The sequence below is a fragment of the Microcaecilia unicolor genome, chromosome 5, assembly GCF_901765095.1.
Source record: "Microcaecilia unicolor chromosome 5, aMicUni1.1, whole genome shotgun sequence".
Lineage (NCBI taxonomy): Eukaryota > Metazoa > Chordata > Amphibia > Gymnophiona > Siphonopidae > Microcaecilia > Microcaecilia unicolor.
The window spans coordinates 85,561,520-85,581,301 of record NC_044035.1 but is presented as its reverse complement, the minus strand read 5'-3'; the positions used below and the strand labels follow the sequence as shown (position 1 = coordinate 85,581,301).

At 44.1% G+C, this 19,782-nt stretch overlaps 1 protein-coding gene across 2 annotated transcripts in view; it reads left to right on the top strand.

The window, feature by feature from the left end:
- PAPSS2 (3'-phosphoadenosine 5'-phosphosulfate synthase 2) overlaps nt 1-18,043 on the top strand; it is a 112,500-nt gene extending 94,457 nt beyond the window's left edge. For both annotated transcript variants that reach the window (XM_030203080.1, XM_030203079.1), the window contains 3 exons: nt 8,491-8,759; nt 11,173-11,402; nt 15,872-18,043. In XM_030203080.1, coding sequence (XP_030058940.1) covers nt 8,491-8,759; nt 11,173-11,402; nt 15,872-16,013 — 641 coding nt within the window. In that variant the 3' untranslated portion in view covers nt 16,014-18,043. The remainder of the gene's footprint in view (nt 1-8,490; nt 8,760-11,172; nt 11,403-15,871) is intronic.
- The last annotated feature ends 1,739 nt before the right edge of the window (nt 18,044-19,782 follow it).

The window sequence follows — 19,782 nt, the reverse complement described above, 5'->3', positions numbered from 1 at the left end:
AGAAGGAACTTCATGTTCTTCAAAATTGTTTTTCTTGGAGTAATAAAAGCTCAAGTACTCGATATACTGTTGGAAGACTCCTGAAGAAGGCGCTACGTTGCCGAAACACGGCTGTGTTTAGTCGACCTGTTATAATAAACATTATACCTTTTTCAAATATACGTCTTCCTTAGTGATTGGAAAGAGCCTATCTTCCCCCACTCTTCTCTTTTTTCTTCCTGCCACTTCCAGTTCCAGGCCCTGCTCTTCAGACTGGCCATGGCTCCGCGCATCTTTTCCGAGGTCATGATGATGGTGGTGCCCTCCCTTCAGAAGGAGGGGATTCAAGTTTACCCGTATTTGGATGACTGGCTGATTTGAGCATTATTGGAGTGGGAGAGCCGGGAGGCACCGACAGAGTGGTGGCTGTTTTGCAGTCTCATGGATGAGTGGTCAATTTACCGAAAAATCATCTGATGCCCATGCAGATGTTGGAGTATCTAGAGGTCTGCTTTGATTCAGTTCAGGGCAGAGTACTCTTGATGGACCAGAGGAGGGACAAGCTCCAGGGGCAGATTCAGAAGCTCCTTTGGGTTCCGTGCCTGTGCACATGGGACTACATGCAAGTTTTGGGGTCCATGACAGCGGCCAAGGAGGTGATGCCCTGGGCAAGGGCACACATGTGGCTGCTCCAGCAGTCACTTCTGAGTTGGTGGTCTCCTGTGTCTCAGGATTACCACATGCGGCTCTGGTGGACCCCTCAGGCGAGACGCAGTATGCGCTGGTGGTTCCTGGATGTCAAACTGAGGAAGGGGATGCCTTTGCCAACTTCGCCGTGGGTTTTTGTGGTGACAGATGCCAGCCTGGTGGCTGGAGAGCCCACTGGCTTCATTGCAGTGTGCAGGGGCGCTGGACAGAGACAGAGGAGAAGTGTCGCATCAATTGGTTGGGACTCTGAGCTTTAGCCATGGCTTTAAAGGCATTCTGGGGTCTAGTGGAGGGCAAGCCAATCCAGGTGCTCTCTGCCAACATTACAGCAGTAGCCTACATCAGTTTACAGGGGGTCATGCACAGTGTCATGCTGGCAGCAGAGACACACCTCTGTGCATGGGTGGAGTGCCATCTGCAGCTCCTTTCTCTGGCTTACATTGCAGGATGCCTCTATTTGCAGGCAGATTTCCTCAGCATGACTGCACTGGATCCGGCGGAGTGGGAGCTGTCTCTGGCGGAGTTCAGCACCATCACAGCATGTTGGAGCATGCCATCTATGGATCTTATGGGGACACGAGCAAATGCCAAAGTGGCGCGATTTTTTAGCAGGGGTCAGGAGTCTGGGTCTGAAAGTATGGATGCACTAGTGCAATCCTGGCCAGCGGTGGAGCTTCTATATATCTTCCCGCTGTGGCCATTGATAGGGAGGGTTCAGCATCACATCCTGCACCATCAGGGACCTGTGATTCTGGTGGCTCCTGATTGGCCCAGATGACCATGGTATGCGGACCTGGTCCACCTGCTCATTGACAATCTGTTTCCTCTTCCACTGGCTCCAGATCTCCTCTTTCAGGGTCCAGTACCCATGGAGGAACCCTCCCGCTTTGATCTTATGGCTTGGCTCTTGAGTGGTCAAAATTAAGGCAAAAGGATATTCGGAGTGGGTTATTACCACCCTTCTGCAGGCCTGCAAACACTCTACAATGATGGCATATGCACAGGTCTGGCATACTTTGGAGTCATGGTACTCCAGTCAGGCGGTATCTCTGCTGGTGTCCTCTTTCCTGCAGATCATGGCATTTTTCCAGGAGGGTCTACAGAAAGGCCTAGCACTTAATTCACTTTGGGTACAGGTTGTGGCCCTAGCATGTTATCGAGGTTGAGCTGCGAATCTTCTTTGGCGGCTTATCCGGATGTTGTGCATTTTTTTGAAGAAGATTAATTGGCTGAAACCTCCTCTGCATACCCCCTGTTCAGAATGGAATCTTAATTTGGTTCTGCAAGCCCTGCATCTGGCTCCCTTTGAACTCTTGCGGAAGGCATCTTTGAATGATCTGACACTAAAGGTGTTGTTTCTGGTAGCTATGTCTTCTGTGCGTCTGGTTTTGGAGTTACAGGCTTTATATTGTTGTGATCCATCTCTGTGGTTTTCACAGGCCAGGATTACAATCCAGACAGTGCCTTCCTTCTTGCCAAGGTGGTGTCAGCGTTCCACCTGAATCAACCGATGTTTCTCCCTTCTTTCACAGCGGACAATTATCCATGGGATTTTGCTGCCCTGCAGTGTTTGGGCATCTGCCACATTCTGTTGCACTATTTGGAATAAAAGACACATGGACACAACTAGTTCCTTTTATTCTAATAGCACTAGTTGTGGCTGCCACTATTTCAGGTTTATAGAATGCCAGTTCCAGGTTTTTGCTAACTTATAAGGCGAAGGGGGGCACTTTTGTGTCTATAAAATACCCCAAAATAAAAGTTTACTTGCCCTTCCTACCTAGAGGACCTGCTGTACAATTGCCCTCTTTGGGGATAATTCTGTGAGGAGACAACTAGTTTTAAGCAGCAAGAATGCTTGTAAATGTCAGTAATTATGTGTGTCATGTGAATTCATATGCATGTAAATGAGCAGTTTCCAGTGAAGTGGTATGTCCGTGCCTAGGTGAGGTGGCATGTACTTTGTGGGTGGGAGTTCATATGGATGAAATTTGGCTGAAGCTTGGGTGGGTGCGTAATTACATTTGTAGATTATAAAAATGTATAAACTATATGTCGTCTTTTGTAATCTAGGTGCATGCATTTACACCAGCTCTAGGGCACAGAAGTTGTGTGACTCCCACGAGAGTATAGTCAAAATATCTGGTGACTCCAGAATGAGGCTTGGAATGCACTGAGAGTGGCAATTGGAGCACTAGAATGAGGCTTGGAAAGCTCAGTGAGGCAGTTGGAACACCAGACTGAGGCTTAGAATACTCATTGGTTGAATAGTGAATACCATCCAGAAAACCACAGGAGGCTGTTGCGGTTGGGAGGAAACAGAGGGCTGCAAGCAAGTAAATAATAGCATCGACTCCTGCGAGTACAGGTGGGGATGGAGGAGATTAATTGTGGGGATGGAATGGATCTTAGCAGGTACAGAGGGGTTGGGTTAGATTTCATTGAGGATGGGTGAAATTTCTGTCCCTGTGCAACTCTCTAATCAGAAAAGCTTGCTTAAAGAGCTGCAGTTTGATGATAGCTTGAATAATGGATCTCTAGATAACCTTTGTGCAATAGACAAGTCTCATTGATATAATTTAGGATGGCAGTGGTTAATGTGTAGCTGCAATGATATGATGACTGAAAATGACTCCAGAGAGATCTTGATCTTCTGTGATATGCTATCGTCCGCCTGGCCAGGAAATTATGGACGCAAACAAACTAGGCAACACAATAATAATGGGTGATTTCAATTACCCTGATATTGACTGGGTAAATGTAACATCGGGGCACGCTAGGGAAGTAAAATTCCTTGGTGAAATCAAGGACAGATTTATGGAGCAGCTGGTACAGGAGCCGACGAGAGAAGGAAAAATTCTAGACCTAGTCCTTAGTGGAGCACACGATCTGGTGTGGGAGGTAATGGTGCTGGGGCTGCTTGATAACAGTGATCATAATATGATCGGATTTGATATTAGCTTTGAAATAAGTATACATAGGAAATCAAATACGTTAGCGTTTAACTTTAAAAAAGGAGACTATGATAAAATGAGAAGAACGGTGAAAAAAAACTTAGAGGAGTGGCTGTGAGGGTCAAAAATTTACATCAGGCGTGGATGCTTTTCAAAAACACCATCCTGGAAGCCCAGGCCAAATATATTCTGCGTATTAAAAAAGGAGGACGGAAGACCAAACGACAGCCGGTGTGGTTAAAAAGTGAGGTGAAGGAAGCTATTAGAGCTAAAAGAAAATCCTTCAGAAAATGGAAGAAGGAACTCACTGAAAATAATAAGAAACAGCATAAGGAATGTCAAGTGAAATGCAAAGCGCTGATAAGGAAGGCTAAGAGGGACTTCGAAAAAAAGATTGCGTTGGAGGTAAAATTTTTTAGGTATATTAAAAGCAGGAAGCCGGCAAAAGAATCGATTGGACCGCTAGATGACCGAGGAATAAAAGGGGTGATCAGGGAAGACAAAGCCGTAGCGGAGAGATTAAATGAATTCTTTGCTTCGGTCTTCACCGAGGAAGATTTGGGTGGAATACCGGTGCCAGAAATGGTATTCGAAGCTGACGAGTCGGAGAAACTTAATGAATTCTCTGTAAACCTGGAGGATGTAATGGGGCAGTTCTACAAACTGAAGAGAAGCAAATCTCCTGGACCGGATGGTATTCATCCCAGAGTACTGATAGAACTGAAAAATGAGCATGCAGAGCTATTGTTAGTAATATGTAATTTATCCTTAAAATCGAGCGTAGTACCGGAAGATTGGAGGGTGGCCAATGTAATGCCGATTTTTAAAAAAGGTTCCAGAGGAGATCCAAGAAATTATAGACCGGTGAGTCTGATGTCGGTGCCGGGCAAAATGGTAGAGACTATTATTAAGAACAAAATTACAGAGCATATTCAAAAGCATGGTTTAATGAGACAAAGTCAACATGGATTTAGTGAAGGGAAATCTTGCCTCACCAATCTACTACATTTCTTTGAAGGGGTGAAAAAATGTGGATAAAGGTGAGCCAGTAGATATTGTGTATCTGGATTTTCAGAAGGTGTTTGACAAAGTACTTCATGAAAGACTCCAGAGGAAAATGGAGAGTCATGGGATAGGAGGTAGTGTTCTATTGTGGATTAATAACTGGTTAAAAGATAGAAAACAGAGAGTAGGGTTAAATGGTCAGTATTCTCAATGGAGAAGGGTAGTTAGTGGGGTTCCCCAGGGGTCTGTGCTGGGACCGCTGCTTTTTAACATATTTATAAAAGACCTAGAGATGGGAGTAACTAGTGAGGTAATTAAATTTGCTGATGACACAAAGTTATTCAAAGTGGTTAAATCGCAGGAGGATTGTGAAAAATTACAAGAGGACCTTGGGAGACTGGGCATCTAAGTGGCAGATAACGTTTAATGTGAGCAAGTGCAAAGTGATGCATGTGGGAAGGAGGAACCCGAATTATAGCTTCGTCATGCAAGGTTCCACGTTAGGAGTCACAGACCAAGAAAAGGATCTAGGTGTCATCGTTGATACGTTGAAACCTTCTGCTCAGTGTGCTGCTGTGGCTAAGAAAGCAAGTAGAACATTAGGTATTATTAGGAAAGGAATGGAAAACAAAAATGAGGATATTATAATGCCTTTGTATCGCTCCATGGTGCAACCGCACCTCGAATATTGTGTTCAATTCTGGTTGCCGCATCTCAAAAAAGATATAGTGGAATTAGAAAAGGTGCAGAGAAGGGTGACGAAAATAATAAAGGGGATGGGACGACTTCCCTATGAGGAAAGGCTAAAGCGGCTAGGGCTCTTCAGCTTGGAGAAAAGGCAGCTGAGGGGAGGTATGATAGAGGTCTATAAAATAATGAGTGGAGTTGAATGGGTAGATGTGAAGCATCTGTTTACGCTTTCCAAAAGTACTAGGACTAGGGGGCATGTGATAAAACTACAATGTAGTAAATTTAAAACGAATCGGAGAAAAGTTTTCTTCACTCAACGTGTAATTAAATTCTGGAATTCGTTGCCAGAGAATGTGGTAAAGGCGGTTAGCTTAAAGGAGTTTTAAAAAGGTTTGGACGGCTTCCTAAAGGGAATGTCCATAGACCATTATTAAATGGACTTGGGGAAAATCCACTATTTCTGAGATAAGCAGTATAAAATGTTTTGTACTTTTTGGGATCTTTCCAGGTATTTGTGACCTGGATTGGCCTCTGTTGGAAACAGGATGCTGGGCTTGATGAATCTTTGGTCTTTCCCAGTATGGCAATACTTATGTGCTTATGAAAGGCACTCACTCAGCATCTCTGCCTTTGAAGAAGGAGAAGGAAGAAATGGTGATTTGGCAAGTGAATGATGATGGTCAACTGACCAGTAAGACAGTGCTGAGATAGGGTACCCTAGATTTGTTTTTCTTGGTAACTTCAATATGTGATGTAGGGATGAAGAGGTGGCAAGGAGTGGCCTAGTGGTTAGGGTGGTGGACTTTGGTCCTGAGGAACTGAGTTCAATTCCCACTTCAGGCACAGGCAGCTCCTTGTGACTCTGGGCAAGTCACTTAACCCTCCATTGCCCCATGTAAGCCACATTGAGCCTGCCATGAGTGGGAAAGCATGGGGTACAAATGTAACAAAAAAAAAAAAGAAGAGTCCTTGCCTCGTATAAATTCAGTACAACGTTTCCTTTCTTGCCCCCCCCCCTTCCCTCCCAAGTCCAGCATTCTCTTGTCTCTCAGATCTCAACTTCCTTAGCGGTCTCTCTATACTCCCAGCCATTCTACCCAGAACTCTCACTCTCCCCCTCATGCTGTCTCCCAGGACCTTACTGACCTTACTGGAGAATCATGTCTTGTGTTACATGTCCACTAGTGCCCTTACCCCACCCACTGTGTCACAGCCAAATAGAGGAGATAATGAATGGGAAGCAACTTTGGCACTCCCACTTCCCTTGCTCCCTGTGTGCGGCCATACTACTCACATCACCCTCGATATAGCCCTGCTTTCTCACTAGTGCTGTTACTTTCGCTCTTCTTCCTCTGTCTCATTCCATTCAAGTTCACTCATTTATTGTCACTCTCACTCATTTCTTTCTCACTTTGCTTTTGCCATTCTGAGTAATCTTAAGCTACATTGATACCAGTAACTCCACATTGTTCTGTGTTGAGGGAAATTTACCAAGTAATTCAGGAACAGTGCAGCCAGCCAGTGTGATGTGACTCAACCTTATTCAGCTGAGTATAAAGAACTGGGACTGTACGAAGGTGGGAAGGAAAAGGAAAATAGAGGTAGCAGAGAGGGAAGTAAGTAAAGGGAGAAAGGAGAGTGGGGGAAGCAGTGGAAACGGAGAGAGAGAGAGAGGAAGAATGGGAGGGAACTGAAGAGACAGGGTGAAAGAAGCAATGGGAGAGAACAAGGAGAGAGAAGGGAAGAAATATACTTCACCTTGTGTAGTCTTGGCTGGGTTTTGTTTTTTTTTCTTTTGTCAAAAAAAATTATTTTAAGCTCCCTTTTTGGAGGTGCCTAGGCACATGCCTTAGCATAGCCCAGAAGGTGGGAGAAGGTGTACATAATTTATTTATTTAGTGGAACGAGGGCCGGGCCAATCTTAAGGCTTGAGTGCCAGACAAGCAAGGCATCAGACTTTTCCATTCACACAAGAACTCCAGCCCACACCATGAGGTAACTTTTAACTGGAACCTGTACTGTACTATCAATCAATGAAGCACAGGAACGTTGGAAACAAAAGTCAAGTCAAACACCAACTTCTTTACAGCGGATATCAATTTCTCCTGCACACACCTCTTAAAAACTCAAGATACTCAGAGTAGGCTGATGGCATTCGGTCAGTTGTTAAGTACAATTTAGTGGGATGTTACATTTATTCAAGTTGATAGTCACACAATTTAGAAAAATACTTTTTACTGCTATAGCCTGGTACAGTTAAAGATGTTTTATTCTCTTAAATTTCCCCCATTCCACCACAGATGCAGTATCCCATAGAAGTGGTATATGGGCTACCTGGATGGTAGGGCTGAGCATCCCGAGAATCACCTTATTCCTTCACAAATGAGACTATATGGAGTGAAAACAGTCCTGACACTTCCTCACTATAGCAAGCCAACACCGGGTTTCGGATCGGTCACTTGCCCCAGTCTTTGAATCCTTGCATTGCAAGTGCCACAAATGTCTAACCAGTTGGGTATAGACAGGCTGATCTTCTCCCTCTCTCATCGGGGCCAGCTACAGGCATTGGCAGGAATGGGGCTCTCCCTTGACAGGTATGGTCAGTGGTGGGAGACGTTCCAAAGACAAGTTTTTAGTGGCAAAGTCAGAGCTTAAATCTTCTTTGGGGGAGAATACTACTGCTACTAGCAACACCTCTTCAGAAGGTCCAACTCTTCCCCTGCTTCTAGGCTCCCTTTTAGAAACTACCAGAAACTGATTAATCCTCTGTCAGGATCTGGTGCCAGAAGTTGTGAGTACCTCAGGTGCAGGAAACACACGGGAAAACAGCAGGTCAAAAGTGCAGCCTAGAGACTGTAGGTCTGCAGATGGCAAAACAAAATCCCCCCAAAACAAAACAAAAACAGAAAGTCACCAACAATTCGCTATTACTGCCAGCTACCAGCTAGATATAGACACTGATGCACTATTAGGAATAGGAACAGCAAGGGGGAAAATACATACAGCCATATAGTGTATATTTTCCCTTACTGTTACACTATAATCTTTTTAAAAATGCTAAAAAACCTTCTGCACAATGTAGGCCTGATTTTTGTAAGTGAGGATTAATATGGAATAGTATTTCTGTAACTCTTTTTGAATCTTTCTTCCCCAGATGCTGTTTTTGCTTTCCAGCTGCGGAATCCTGTCCACAATGGTCACGCTTTGCTAATGCAGGATACAAAGCGACGTCTCCTGGAAAGAGGTTACAGACATCCTGTGCTCCTCCTCCACCCACTGGGAGGATGGACCAAAGATGATGACGTCCCGTTGGACTGGCGCATGAAGCAGCACGCAGCAGTACTTGAAGAGGGGATCTTGGACCCAAAGACAACTGTTGTTGCCATCTTCCCATCTCCAATGCTATATGCTGGGCCAACAGAGGTAATGTACCTTCTCAAAAATGAACCATGCAGTGTATTTGAAATGCAGTGTCTTAGGGATCTGAGCTATTCTGTGAAGCACCTGGGTCTCCTAAAGTCATCGGGGCTGATATTCAGATCACGGGAGTTAGACCGGCTAACTCTCGCAGTTGATGCTGTACCGGGCCATTTCCGGTTTATTTTTGGCTGATAAAAATAACCAGTTAGATCGATATTCAGATTTAGCCAGTTATCTTTAAACCGACCAAAGATATCCCATGTTTCCACACGGCCAAATATGGCCACTTAACCGGCTTTACAAATAGGCGGCTAGCCGATTATATTGTACGAAATAACTAGCTTGCCACTAACCGTGGATATTCAGCAGGAGTTAGATGGTTATCTCCCGCTGAATATCGGTGAATAGCGGGTTAAGTGATATTTAACCTGTCAGCAGTTGTTCTGGCATAATTGTTTAGCAGGGTAATTGTTTAGCAGGTCCCCCAGGTTCAAAGGACAAGAAAGCATCTACCTGTAGCCTATGGGGCCAATATTCAGATCACAGGAGGTAGCTGGGCTGCCTCTCGCAGTCTGCGCTGAGCCCAGATATTCAATGCCAGGCTATTTCCAGTAACCGACATTGAATATCTGGGTATTTTTTGGCCAATTTAAATATAACCAGCAAAGCCAATATTCAGCGCTGGCCAGTTTAGTTTAAACCAACCAAAGATATTCTAGCTATTTTTACAGCCTAATTTGGCCACCAAACTCAGCTAGAAATGCACTGAGTATTGGTAGATAGCTGGTAATATCATGTGGTAAGTGCTAACTGGCAATATTCAGCAAGAGATAGCTGGCTATCTCTCACTGAATATTGACGGATAACCAGTTAAGTGCCATTTAACCGACTAGAATGTGTCTTTACAACATTACCCTTACCCCAGAGAAGCTGCAGCAATCGTGGCTGAAGCCATGCACAAAGGGTTTCCAAGATTGGAACAAACAAATGTGTTTTATTCAAGGACCCGACAGAAGCCGTGTTTCTTGGCACCAGTCAGGGCCGTAGCTAAGTGGGGGCCGCCAACCCTTTCGACCCCCCCCCCTTCCTGCCACCGACAACCCTCCCCCGCTGCCGCCGTCAGGTACCTGTGCTGGCAGGGGTCCCCAACCTCCACAAGCCGAAGTCCTCTTCAGCGCTGGTCTCTGGGCCGGCGCGTTGCTGCAGCTGATCTGGATGAAAGGATTCTGCCCCCCTCCATCCATCCATACCCAGCAATTCTCTTCTCTCCCCTAACCCCCTCTATCCATCCATATCCAGCAATTCTCTTCTCTCTCCTAACCCCCTCTATCCATCCATACCTTCTCTCCTCTGCCCCCCTCTATCAATCCATATCCAGCAATTCTTTTCTCTCCCCTGCCCCCCCTCCAGCCATCCATACCCAGCGATTCGCTTCTCTCCCCTGCCCCCCTCCAGCCATCCATACCCAGAGATTCTCTTCTCTCCCCTGCCCCCCCTCCTGCTCCCATCCGTGTCCAGCGATTCTCCTTCGCCCCCATCCTTCCCTTCCATTCATATCCACCTACCCGCCCTCTTCTCCCCCCAACATCCCCCTTTTTCTTCCTGCCACAGTTGGTTTAAATCTTTTTTATTACCTCCGTTGAAGCGGCTGTGTCATTGAAAGCCCTACCCGTCTCTAGCCTTCCCTTTGTGAGTTCGTTCCCTCAGAGTCCCGCCTTCTGACATCATTTTCTCTTTCCGCGAGGGCGGGACTCTGAGGGAACGAACTCACAAAGGGAAGGCTAGAGACAGGCAGGGCTTTCAATGACGTGGCCACTTCGACGGAGGTAATAAAAATGATTTAAACCCCCCAGGGTGTCGCAGGCAAACGAGGGCAGTGGTGGGAGGTGAAGTAAACGGGGTAAGCATGGCTTGTGGCGCCCTCCTGCCATGCTTACCTCATTTACCGGAGCCGGCTCACCATGCAGAACAACCGGCTTGCATGATCTTAAAAAATTTAACAACCGGCTCTTGCGAGCCAGTGCGAGCCGGCTCCAGCACACCACTGGTTGTAACTCTATGAGTTACCTTAAGCACATATCTATTGGGATTATTTATTCCTGTTTACTGAGAACATTGGGTGCTGTATCAATCGCGCAAACATCCTCACACTCCTGAGGCAGGCCAGTCAGCTGAAACACAGTCCATGTTGAGTCATTGTGTTGCTTTAAAGATACTTATTAAAGGACTTAAGTGCACCATTGATCTCTTTTGTCACCTCCACTGTTTCTTAGGTTTTATCTCTATGATGCCCATGCTATCCTGATTCCTGTTTTCTACTCTCTAAAATGTGGTACTTTCCTTCTTGAAGAGCTTGGTATAACTTGCTTAGTTTATAATCTATATCTAACAGTACTTTGTTTCATTCTGTCTGCAGGTCCAGTGGCACTGTAGAGCCCGAATGATTGCTGGTGCTAACTTCTACATCGTTGGACGAGACCCTGCAGGCATGCCTCACCCTGAAACCAAACAAGACTTATATGAACCCACACAAGGGGCAAAGGTCTTGAGCATGGCGCCAGGTCTGACCTCTGTAGAAATCATTCCATTCAGAGTTGCTGCATACAATAAAGTAAAGAAAGCCATGGATTTCTATGACCCAGAAAGGTAATACTTGAAAAAAACAGGCTTGGGTTTTGATTTTGTGTTTTTTAAGTACTTTGGATTCTATTTGCTTGTTATTGCTTGCCTGGTAATGCACATAGGCTACATGTGCAGCTTGGTCAGATGGCTGCACACAACTGGCGAGTGGTTGTGTCCTTTCTGCCATCCACAAAGTGAATGCTCGAGCAGGGAGTGGGGGCCAAATCCTCTCATTCTTATAATACAGGGCAATCCATACTAGGTGGATGCTGTAGTAGCAGGACTATGAAAGTAGCATACCTGATATTATCAGTGTATAGTAGAAATTTTATTTACTTATTGAGTTTATTAATCGCCTTTATGAGGAGATTCACCCAAGGCAGTGTACAACAGGTATAGCTTGACACAAACAACTTTCATTGTGTTAACAGCATAACAATGGTAAAATGCCCAAATTTAAACATAAAATACAATCAGTAAGGCAGCTTAAATCCTAGTAAGAGCAATGATAGGATACAGTAAAACAGCACAGTAGAATATTCATTTAACAAGAATATGATAAATGGGAGCAGAATATAATTGATACCCCCAACATTCAAATAATGTAGACAGGTTCCACAATGGAGTGGGAGGAGCTGAAAGCTGGGGGTGAGAGAGGTATGCCGTGCCGGACTGCTCAGGGAGGGGTCATAGGCGGAGGGAGAGGGGCGGTTTGAAGAGATCCCAGACCCACAGGAACTGGTGAAAGAAAAGGGAAGGGAGAGGAGAGTAGCCTGGCACAACAAATAAGCATGGCTTGCAGTGGCTTTTGGTGCCTCCCCCAAAGCTCGGTGCCCCCCTGTCATGCTTAGCATGCTTAATGGGTTGTGCCAGCCACCTACAAGGGCAGAAGTGTCCAGGGATGGCTTTTGCTCCCCAGTAGACACAAGGGAGCTCCTGGTAAGAGCTTGGGGGACTGCCAGCAAGATGGGAGGATTTGTTGAGGCTGTTAGAGGTGGGAGGGTTATGGTGAGGTTACTGGGAGAAACTGTTGGGTGGAGATATTTGTTGAGGATATCTGAGGGGTGTTAGAGGGGGGAATCTTTGGATGCGCAATACTGTGGTGAGTACACTTCAATAAAATGGGTGTAAGAGTAGCCTAATGGATAGTGCAGTGGGCTGAAAACCTACTGCAGCTCCTTGTGATTCTGGGCAAATCACTTAACCCTCCATTGCCCCAGATACAAAACTTAGATTGTGAGCTCACTAGGGAAAGAGAAAGTTCCTGCATAAATGTAAACAGCTTTGATATACCACAAAAAGGTGGTAAGTACCTTCATGCTTTCTCCTGTGGTGACACTGTATGGTAACTTACCATGTACTAACTGCACGGTGCTATCCATGCCCATAACTTGCTCATTCTCTACCTATTCCCCACCCCTTTCACCAGTAAACAGTTAATGTATGACCTATCTCGCACTAAGTGTCATGGCCATGTAGTAACGCTTACTGCATGCTAATTCACATGGTTCCACATTTTAGTAAACAGGTTCTTTAAATGCCAGCACATCTAGTCTGTAAAGGTCACCCCCTAAATATTTTGGCCCCTTAGAGAGCAGTTTTTAAAAGCATTTCCACAGATAAAACAGTTCTTTACCTACAGAAAGAGATTTTCATAGAATTACCTGCCAGTACACAGGTAAAAGTAGAAAATGTATCTGCTGTCATGTTTCTCTGCTTCCATATAACCTGTGTGTGCTTAAGTTTACCTGGATTGAGCAGATGTAATCCTGGAGATGGGAGCACTCTACCAAAACCCTCATCCACACCCTTGTCACCTCTCGTTTAGACTACTGCAATCTGCTTCTTGCTGGCTTCCCACTTAGTCACCTCTCCCCTCTCCAGTCAGTTCAAAACTCTGCTGCCCGTCTCATCTTCCGCCAGGGTCGCTTTACTCATACTACCCCTCTCCTCAAGACCCTTCACTGGCTCCCTATCCGTTTTCGCATCCTGTTCAAACTTCTTCTACTAACCTATAAATGTACTCACTCTGCTGCTCCCCAGTATCTCTCCACACTCGTCCTTCCCTACACCCCTTCCCCTGCACTCCGCTCCATGGATAAATCCTTCTTATCTGTTCCCTTCTCTACTACTGCCAACTCCAGACTTCGCACCTTCTGTCTCGCTGCACCCTACGCCTAGAATAAACTTCCTGAGCCCCTACGTCTTGCCCCATCCTTGGCCACCTTTAAATCTAGACTGAAAGCCCACCTCTTTAACATTGCTTTTGACTCGTAACCACTTGTAACCACTCGCCTCCACCGACCCTCCTCTCTTCCTTCCCGTTCACATTAATTGATTTGATTTGCTTACTTTATTTATTTTTTGTCTATTAGATTGTAAGCTCTTTGAGCAGGGACTGTCTTTCTTCTATGTTTGTGCAACGCTGCGTATGCCTTGTAGCGCTATAGAAATGCTAAATAGTAGTAGTAGTAGTAGTAGTAGGGAGTGGAGAGGGATTTTCATGTACATGCACACTTTTGGAAAGTCAAGCCAGTGCTTATAAACTAACCCAGACATTTTGGACATTCATTTACATCAGTTGATTGGTAAGAACATTATTTTCCTGGAATAATTGTTAAGGTGGACATACAGTATAGGCATTCTTTCATTTTGAAAATTTGGCAAAGCCCATTCCAGAAAACTGCATGCGCATTTTTCACATGTGCATGCAAATTGACCCCTTTCAGGATCATTTTCAAAGGCTTGTTACAAAAATGCCCATCCGATCTTTAGATAATGGGGAGCTTTACACTTATGCACATATTAAAAAAAAATGCAAATGCATGTGCATATTTTAACTGAGACATCAGATGGTAGGATCAATAAATGTATTTATTTATTTATTTGAAATACTTACAACCCATGCTATCTTTCCATTCTAGGTGGGGAACAAACAATAAAACATACAGAATATAAAACATAGACATAATCTAAAAACCAAAAAGTAATAAATCTAAAATCTACTGAGCTACATGCAGAATCAATCAAACTGAGCCAATAAATGAAACAAGGAATGCCTGAGCAAATTAAAAGCTTTCAGTAGCTTTCTGAGTTGTATTATAGAACGTATGTTCCTTAAGTCAAAAACATAAGGTGTCCCACAGTCTAACTGCTTCAAGTAGACAAAATCTTCTTAGATCCATATTTTTTATCCTCTTTAGAATTTGATTTGATTCTTATTTATCATTTTTAAAATCACTTTATCTTATTAAAATTTCTAAGAGTGCAGACATCCTCCCGACATGACATCAACCCCCCCCCTAAAGCCGCGCTAGCATCTGGCAGTGCAGTAATGCCAACACAGCCCATTCACTTAAGGGGTCTTTTATAAAGGTGCGCTAGCGTTTTTAGCGCACACTGTGTAGACATCCATAATGTTCCTATGGACGTCAACACAGTTAGTGTGTGCTAATTTATAGCACTTGGTAACAACTCTAGTGCATCTTTGTAAAAGGAGCCCTTAATGGGCTGTGTCGGCATTGCCGTGCAGCTTAGTAAACAGGGGGGCAAGTTTCTTATCACTGTGTCAGGGTAGAAGTTCCTTATATACACTCCCAACCAAATTGCTTAAGCTTGCAGAATCTTATCTCCGGTTGATAAATAATCCTATATAATAATTCTCACCTCCAACGTTCTGACTTGCTGCCTGGGACCGTGGCTCATTCTGAGTGGGTCTGCTAGGCTCTGTAGATCAGGCTGACATCACCGTAGCCATTATGATGTCAACTTCAGAACCTGGGGGGAAAAAAAACATGCCTCACAGCTGAACCATGTCCAGAGGAGGGTCACTGGACATGGGTGGCTGGAGGGGGAGGGGCATGGGAGAGAGGAGGGTCGCTGGACATGGGTGGCTGCAGGGGGGGGCAGGGGGTTGCTGGACATGGGTGGCTGCAGGGGGGGCAGGGGAGAGAGGAGGGTCACTAGACATGGGTGGCAGGAGGGGGGCAGGGGAGAGAGGAGGTTCGCTGGACATGGGTGGCTGCAGTGGGCACGGGGAGAGGAGACATGGGTGGCTGAAGGGGAGCGGAGGAAAACTTTGCTAGTGCCCGTTTCATTTGTGTCAGAAACAGGCCTTTTTTTACTAGTAATAACTAAGAATCAGATCTAAAATTCTAAAAAGGATACAAAATATGGATCTGTGAAGATCGTGGCGTGAGGCTGGTAATGAAATGAATTTTTAAGCCCACCATCTGGTGATCCAACTAGGTTATAAATATTTTGAATGGTGAAAGTTTGTGTTGTTAAATTTGTGTACATCTTTTCTCATTCACACAATATTGCATACTACATATTGGAGCATTTTAACTGAGAAACCTCTGGTGCCACAGACAGCAGGTATCCATGTAAATGCCGTTTTTAAGGTGAAAGTGTGCATGTGACTTAGCATTTCACTTGGACACATTTCTGGGACATTTAGCCCATTGAACACATTTTCCTCTGTTTTGTATTAGGCATAGTGAATATGATTTCATCTCTGGAACACGGATGAGGAAGCTTGCTCGAGAAGGACAGAATCCACCCGATGGCTTCATGGCTCCCAAGGCCTGGAAGGTCTTAACTGACTATTATTGCTCACTAGAAAAAAACAGTTAATTACACTTCTAGTCCAGAACACTTGCAGATATGGGTCAGTGGAACTGCATTCTTTAATATAGCAGTGGTTGGACACAGTACATGTAATACATAGTCTTAAAGCAGCAGTGCCACATAATAGGTTGAATTCATTTGCATTTGGGACACGCTAATTAGTTTTCCTCAAAGCTGAACTTTAAGCTCTGCACTATTGTGCAAGAGAGCCTGGTTCTACTTCAGATCTTTTGAGCTGGATATGCTGTCCTTAAGGATATACCTTATTTGAAATGAAGTAGGAAAGGTTGGTGACGTTTCTCCTTTCATTACCTTTCATTCTGTTCATTTTTCATTTACAAAACTCCCCTAATCCCTGCAAGCAAAATGTGATGAAATAGCAAAATCCAATGCCCCTCCCCCACAGGCTCAGCAAAATACCCCCCACCCATGGATCCTCACAGCTCTTACCCGAGGGGTGCAAATGTCCAGCCACTCCTGTTTCGCTGGTGCTGTACTGCAGAGACGATCAGAGGTTTGTGGACCCCTGGATCAACTAGGACATAGGCCCTCCCTCTTCCCGGCCTCAACTGCCAAGTACATAGTTTTACTATCCATCACACAAGGAACGCAATATACATCCAACTGTGCAAGTGTTTTAAATTTATATAAGTACGCATATAACAACAAGTTACTGTTAGTGTTACAGGGTATTGACACGAGCATTAATAAATGGTAAACATCAGGGTTTCAGCAGAGTTCATAAATAGATTTATCATGTTCTTGAAAAACACAACCACCAGATTGTACAGGTACACTCCTATGCAAAGCCCATTTTGATAATGACAAGGGCCCTTGGGCCTGGACCTATAGGCCCATGTGGAGATCCACCCCTGGCTGTACTTCACAATAGCACTGTCTGAGCCCGGCACCATTTTGCACTACAGGCAAAATGGTTCTAGCTTCAGATCAGCTGGTGCTATTAATGTACAGCACTGGTGAGAAAGGAGGGACTTTATTTGAACCTCTCGGATGAGGTAAGTTAAATATTTGTCAAGTCTGGGGTAAGCCCCCCCACACACACACACTTGGCATGTTTAGTTGAAGGGGCATAACTTGGTGTCCAGTTTTTAGTGTATGCTACTGAAAAATAGCACACCACTAAAGAAAATAAATAAAAAAGAAACAAACAAACATCAACGAAAGGAAAATGAGTAAAATAAAGAAATATCTCTGCATATCTCCTAGCAACTCCAGATTTCTTTAAAGTATTCTCTGATGGCCTTTGAGGGTTGCAAACGGGTCAGGTAGTCAGGATATCTGTAATGAATATGCATGAGATAGACTGGCATGCATACTACCTCCAAACAAATCTATCTCATGCATTCTCTTGAAAACTCCAACTGTTTGTGAGCAGCGAGCCTTGAGAACTGGAAGTGAGGACCAAAGTGCTGAAGAGTGCTGCTTATTACCAGACGAGAGGGCATGCTCACACCAGAGACCAGCGGTTTATTTCCTTGGACCAGAGATGTATTGCTGTTGAAGCCATGAGGAAGCGCAAGGCTTCCAAAACCTCTCCTAGTGACCCCACAACCAGTTGGGTTTTCAGAATGTGTGCAATGAAGATATGTGAGATAAATGTGCATCTGGGTCTCTAGTGCATGCACATTTATCTCACATTATTTCATCAAGTACGTATTATCTTCTACACCTCCTTGGATGCATCACAAGAAGGCAATTTAAAAAATGTTTACATGAAATAAATAGCCCTTTACAGCTGATTAGCTGTGGGGTCACCAGGACGAGTTTGGGAAGCCCTGAGATAAAGGGCTGGCCCATTCGTCCTCAGAGATGAATCAAATTTTGATAGAGTCCCATAGTGACAAGGCACTATTCCCTGGATTCTACAAATGGCACTTTAAATTGTATGTGCAAATTTGGGCACTTGCTCAATTTGCATGCGTGCAATTTAATAACAAACTAATTAGCGCCAATAATTGGGTGCTAATAATTATCAACACTAATTGGCAACAATTAGAATTTACACAAGCACCTTCCTAGGTGTATTCTATAAAGATGCATTGTTACAGAATATACCTGATCTGCATCTAATTTAGGCACAGGGGTTTTACTCCTGGTTTCATTTGGTGAAAATCCTCATGTCTAAAAGTTAGGCATAGTTTCTATAAATGGCGCCCAACTTAGAGTGCTGTTTATGGAATAGCGCTTAGCGCTTATTTTTTCAGCACTATATATAGAAGCCAGACCTACATGACTAACAAAACCAAAGAAGCACAACTGTAAAGAATCATCTGAAAGTGAAAAGAATTCCTTTCATATGAAACTTACCCTTTTCACAGCTACAGTTTATACCTCTAACCAAATGCAGTGTGCAGCCTGCTTTTGCAGTGAATGTCATGTTACTTTCCATGGTCATGGATTTGTATTTGATTTTATTGCCCAATCTATTTTACTTGAAGAAAGCTACTCACATAGGAATGACATACGACGTTAGTTGAGAGAGCAGTGTTTTAACTTTTCTCTTTGTGATGTTCACCCTTTCCTTTCTGAGCACACTACCAGAACCCACATCCACACTCTTATCACCTCCCGCCTAGACTTTTGCAACTTGCTTCTCACAGGTCTCCCACTTAGCCATCTCTCTCCTCTTCAATCTGTTCAAAATTCTGCTGCACGACTAATATTCCACCAGTGTCGTTATGCTCATATTAGCCCTCTCCTCAAGTCACTTCACTGGCTTCCTTTCCGTTTCCGCATACATTTCAAACTCCTCTTATTGACCTATAAGTGCATTCACTCTGCAGCTCCTCAGTACCTCTCCACCCTCATCTCTCCCTACATTCCTCCCCTGGAACTCCATTCACTGGGTAAATCTCTCTTATCTGCACCCTTCTCCTCCACTGCTAACTCCAGACTCCGTTCCTTTTATCTTGCTGCACCATATGCCTGGAATAGACTTCCTGAGCTGATACGTCAAGCTCCATCTCTGGCCGTCTTCAAATCTAAGCTAAAAGCCCACCTTTTTGATGCTGCTTTTAACTCCTAACCCTTATTCACTTGTTCAGAACCCTTATTTTATCATCCTCACTTTAATATTCCCTTATCTCGTTTGTCCTAATTAGATTGTAAGCTCTGTCGAGCAGGGACTGTCTCTTCATGTTCAAGTGTACAGCGCTGCGTATGTCTAGTAGCGCTTTAGAAATGATAAGTAGTAGTAGTAGTAATTTCTTTTGGAATATAAATATAGATTGTACCTTCAGGCCACATACAACACAGTGCAAATTCAGTATACCCATACTAAATAAATGAATTTTCTCTGCGCCTATGAAACAGATTATATATTGATGAAACAGTGCTAATGACCCTACTCACAGTATCTGTTGACCTGTTTCATAGCTTAGGATCATAACTCTAAGTTAATCCTAAGTGTTCTTTCATTTTACTCCCCACAGATGTTTTACATTTCATGTTGTATCATTCGTTTTAGAAAGAAAGAGAGGAAATTGCTGTTAGGATTATTCTCATCATTTTTAAGAGTTTTGCAAGGCAGTGCATTTAACACCTTTTTATATTTTTCACATTGTGCTGTCTAAAATACAGAACATATGCTCTATTTTCAACATGAAAGAATAATTATAGAAATAGTCAGAAAATTGAGAAACCAAAGAGTCTTGATTTCATAACTCTTCACACACTCTTAACTCAATACTTGGCCGAAACTCCTTTTGTAGAAATAACAGCAATGAGAAGTGTTTGATAAGCGTCTACCTACCAT